Source organism: Crocodylus porosus, unplaced genomic scaffold (assembly GCF_001723895.1).
Source record: "Crocodylus porosus isolate Cpor-Errol unplaced genomic scaffold, CroPor_comp1, whole genome shotgun sequence".
NCBI lineage: Eukaryota > Metazoa > Chordata > Crocodylia > Crocodylidae > Crocodylus > Crocodylus porosus.
Window position 1 is genome coordinate 20,689,789 of NW_017728917.1, and position 4,628 is coordinate 20,694,416.

A 4,628-nucleotide genomic window follows, 5' to 3' on the forward strand; every position below is an offset into this window, starting at 1 on the left:
GCAGTTATACAGAAAAGGGAAAATAATATAAAGTTTTTGCTAAAAACTATAAGATAGTTACATTTGTATGGATGGAGCCAGGACAGGGCAGCTTTTTATACTGCTGGGGCAGCATATGTGCTGGCCCTGGGCTCTAGCTCCCCCTGGCTGCAGATCTGAGAGCAGCCAGGCAGGGTTATTTTGCCTCAAGTGGCGCAGTTTACTCCACATCAGAGTGCATGTCTCAGCATGTTCGCTGAGGCAAAAAGCCCTGGCTCAAATTTGCACCACTTCTATTTGAGCTGCTGCAAGCGCATGTGCTTGCATGTGTGGATGCACCCATGTAGTATAGTGTATAATGTAGTGATTGTGACAGCCCTGGTGTCAGTATATCTATCTATCCGAGGCCCTGGAGTCTGCAATCAATGATCAGCTTCCTTCAAGGCAATGTCTTCTCCAGAAGGGGGTCACCTGCTTGTCCTTTTGTCTTGTTAGGTCAGGTGCTGGATGGGAGGGCGCCACTGAGGATCATGCTTCACTGACTTTTATCCCTTTTTGGCAGACTTGTGTGATCCCCCAGCATCATCTTGGCTGCCCAATCTGGAGGCCACTGTCCTATTTTGGTCTTGAGTAGTGCATGACAGCTTTCAGTCACGGGTTTCTGCCTGCCACTATGTGCAGTTTTGGGAGTCCACCCTTGACTTGATTGACTCAATGGCTGTATTTCCATGGGTTACAGAAATAGTCAATAGGGTAGGTGCTCAGTTCCGGGAACCAGCTCCTTGGCTTGATTAGCCTAAAATGGCTTGTAGAGTAGAGTTTTGTAATGGTAAGTTCCTCTAGCTAGGCTATTGTCAATTAACAGCCAGAGGTTCTTGCTTTGCCATTTAATTACCTGCTGATCATCGTACATACTCGCATTCACTCAAGGGACCAGCCCAGTATAGCAGATTTTAGCACCTTACAATAACAATTTCAATGCAGTTTTTAACAATGGTCCAAGGTGTAACTTAATTCTACAGGGAGTACATTCTTTAATGGTTTAAAAATATTAACTATTAAATACAAAATGCCATGGTAGAGATGAGCCAGATGAAATATAAAAATGAACTGTGAGAAATATTTAAAAATGCAGTGTGAGGTACTGAGAATCAGAGACTACTGGGGGACAGTAAATGAGTTAGGTTAGCACCAGGATATATTTACAGTCTTTGAAGTAGATATTTTAGTTTTTTTGGGGTTTTTTAGTGACTCGACTCTACTTAGCTCAGTCAATATGTAGATGTAGTTTGTAGGATTCTCCTACAGAAAGCCTTTTCAGCTTTCTGGCTTGCTCTGAGCCTTGCCACACCCTTGCAATGTGTGTGCTATATCTCTGACAATATTTAGAAGGAAAAAGAAATGCACAAAAGGAGGAGTGGGGGGATGGGGAGGAAAAAAGGGGCTGCTTATTACAAGGAAAGGCACTTTCGGCCTTTCACATGGATGGGCCAAGTCTAGGTTCAGCTAATCTTTGGAAAAAATATTCCATAGTCAGAGAACAGTTTTTCTCTTACTCTCACCTGGTGGATCCTTGGCCTGGTAATTTGCATTGTTCTAGGGGAAATGTTCTAATGGTTTATATATCAAAGCACATGAATATTGTATATAGAAATATGTTGTATATGTGCGTAATTGTAGTGCAGTCCTCTTCATTTTAAGAGGTGTGCTGCATACTTCTAGGTCCATAGTATGAATCATTTTTCTTTTTACCCTATATTTATGAAATTCTAGTATTACCCCTTCTGTTTTCCTGGGCAACCTTTCAATTTCTGAAAGGATAAATTAAAGCCTAGCTTTTATAGTTTTGGAGAATCCTTGCATTTGTTCACAGCCCACCTGTTTTTTGATAATTGGTGTGAGGTCAGATTGCAAAAGGGGTTTATCACAAAAAAGAACTTAATTAGTCGTGAGCAAGAGAGGGGGAGGTAATGGTATTTTTAATAGCAGTTGTAAAGTTAAGTTCTTCAAAGCCATATAGACAGACACTACACACAGAATAAGAGACATTTGTTGCCCTTCATATCTTAAAGTCCATGGTAATGCAGACTTTAAAAATTAATTACCATCTTTTTTCGTTCTTAATATTAGAAACCAAATCCTGATCTTCCAGTAATATTTCAAACGAGTACAGTGAGGCCATTTAGAATGCTTGATAAGCTGTCTCTGTCACATTGTTAATTTGTTATAAAATAAAAGAACTTTCTGATAGGCTGAGACACCTCTCTTGGAATATTGTTTTAAGCAATTTGAGTACTAAATGAGCTTTTTTTAAAGTAGGGTAAGTTATAGTCCTTGATATAGTTAATAGACTAAGTAATATTGTTTGCAATTATGTTATGTGATATTTTTATTACACCGTATCAATACTGTCACTGGAGAATAGTGCCTAAATGTTGGTGCACAGTATGCAAACTGTGAATAGATTCAAAATTCTATTAATTTCATTCTTGTTAGATAGAAATTTTCATACCAAGACAAAGAAACTTTGATTTGGTTAAAGGGACCCTATCACCTTGAAATCTAGCTTTAGCGTTAAAGAACAAGATAAAAATAATTTAATATATCACATGTCTCTCTAAGCTCCTCTGCTAGTTTTTTTCCTAATTAGTTTCTTCCTTTGTGAAATGATTTTGTTCGTCCTTTTCATTAGCATACGTCCTACAGAGAAGAAATGGTCAAAAGCTGTCACTTACATAAAAATGAAACTAAAAAGTAGAAAACAATTAGATTTTCCCTTAATCTCTGTCAGTTTTAAATCATTTGGGATTCTGCATGTGTTTGGAAATTTTGGTGGGTAAAGCTTGTATATGTCAAATTAAATATTTTAAAATTTAAAATATTGGATATAAGGCACCTGAAATGATCAGGTTCCCACTATGCCAAGTTCACCTCTATAGGTATAGCATGTACAATCTTTATTCTTCTGACTGGATAAATTAGATGAAGGAAGGATTCACTTCTTGGAAAGAAAAACAACTGTATTGGTGCCTCTATCTGTCAGAGGGTTTTCTGGTGGAGTCAATAGGAGCACATGTCTTGATGCACCTCCCTTTCACTGCCTCTGAGTCTTTTGAAGGATTGGGACTTGTGATTATGTATCCCCATTATTGGTGATGGCCTTACTGCCACTTGTGGACCTGTAGCCTGAATTGTACTGAGAGATGAGTCTGGAGCAGTCTAGGTACATTTTATTTGCCAGTGTACATGATATGTATATTAATTAGAATGGATGAGATGTTTTGATGCATAAGATGAACAGGATAAGTCAGTACCAGTCATGAAGAGTCTTTTACTGGACATTTAGCTATTTAAGTTATGTAACTTTTTTTCAATTTATGCATGGAGAAAAGGAGAACCTTTTCTTGATGTAGTTGCTGCTAATCGCATTTGAAAAATATAATTATGGACATAGATTAATTCAGGATCCAGTGAACATCATTCCAGTGAGTCTGATCTTGCCACATTTCCCTTTAAATAATATTTTAATTATGACTGAGACCTGGGTACCTCACTGTAGGGTTGAAATACTTAGTTTGTAGACATGAAAGAGAAATTTGCAGCTTTATAAAATAACTGCGTTTTTATAATATACTTCAGAATGGATCGAGCTTTAAACGACTATCAAGCAACCATGGAAGAACTGTATCAGAGAGTTCCTACACCTCCAGAGCCAGAATTGCCTTCCACTGTGAGTTCTGAATTCCTTTCAGGTGTATTCTCACTTTGATTATGTAACAGCTTTAATTCCTTTAATTGTGCACTCTCAGTTTCAGCATTGCAAATGTGGATAATTAGAGCCCTGTCTTGTATAACTCTGCCCAGTTGAGCTGTCCCATTTAAGTCAATATATTTCACTTAAATGGGACAGCTATTATAATATATACCTCCTCTGCTTGGGCCTGTAGGGGGGCTGTCAGGAAAGCTAAGGCAGACACAGAGCTAGGACTTGCGTCCAAAATGGAAGATAATAAAAAGTCCTTTTCAAATATATAGGGAAGATGAAGAAAACACTGGGTAATGTGGGGCCCCTGCAAGATCCTCTGGGCAATCTGGTGGTTGCACCAGAGGAGAAAGCAGACCTCTTTAACCAATTCTTCACCTCCATTTTCTTGTGCAGGGGCAGGGACTTTCCCACTGTGATGCAAGATGGACTCGAGGGGAACACTTCCAGTCCTCAGGTTGGGGCGGACCGGGTTAGAGAGCTTCTGGAGGGGCTGGACATGTTCAAATCAGAGGGTCCAGATGCTCTCCACCCCAGGGTGTTGAGGGAGCTAGCAGGGGTTATTGCAGGGCCCTTGGCATGGCTTTACAAGCGCTTGTGGTGCTCGGGCCAGGTGCCAGATGATTGGAAAACAGCCAACGTGGTCTCCATCTTTAAAAAAGGGAGGGGGGAGGACCCAGGCAACTATAGGCCTGTCAGTCTTACCTCAGTCCTAGGGAAACTCTTTGAGAAGATCATCATGCAGCACATCTGCAATGGGCCGGCTTCAGGGATGATGCTCAAGGGCAACCAGCACTGTTTCATTAGGGGCAGGTCATGTCAGACCAACCTGATTGCCTTTTATGATCAGGTCACAAAAGCACTGGATGCAGGTGTCACAATGGAC

At 40.1% G+C, this 4,628-nt stretch overlaps 1 protein-coding gene across 1 annotated transcript in view; it reads left to right on the forward strand.

Moving 5' to 3' along the window:
• The window catches only part of DNAH12 (dynein axonemal heavy chain 12), a 147,941-nt gene that overhangs the window by 9,496 nt on the left and 133,817 nt on the right, over positions 1-4,628 (forward strand). Inside the window, exon 3 of the mRNA XM_019536893.1 lies at positions 3,619-3,709. Within this exon, the coding sequence (XP_019392438.1) occupies positions 3,619-3,709 (91 nt within the window). The remainder of the gene's footprint in view (positions 1-3,618; positions 3,710-4,628) is intronic.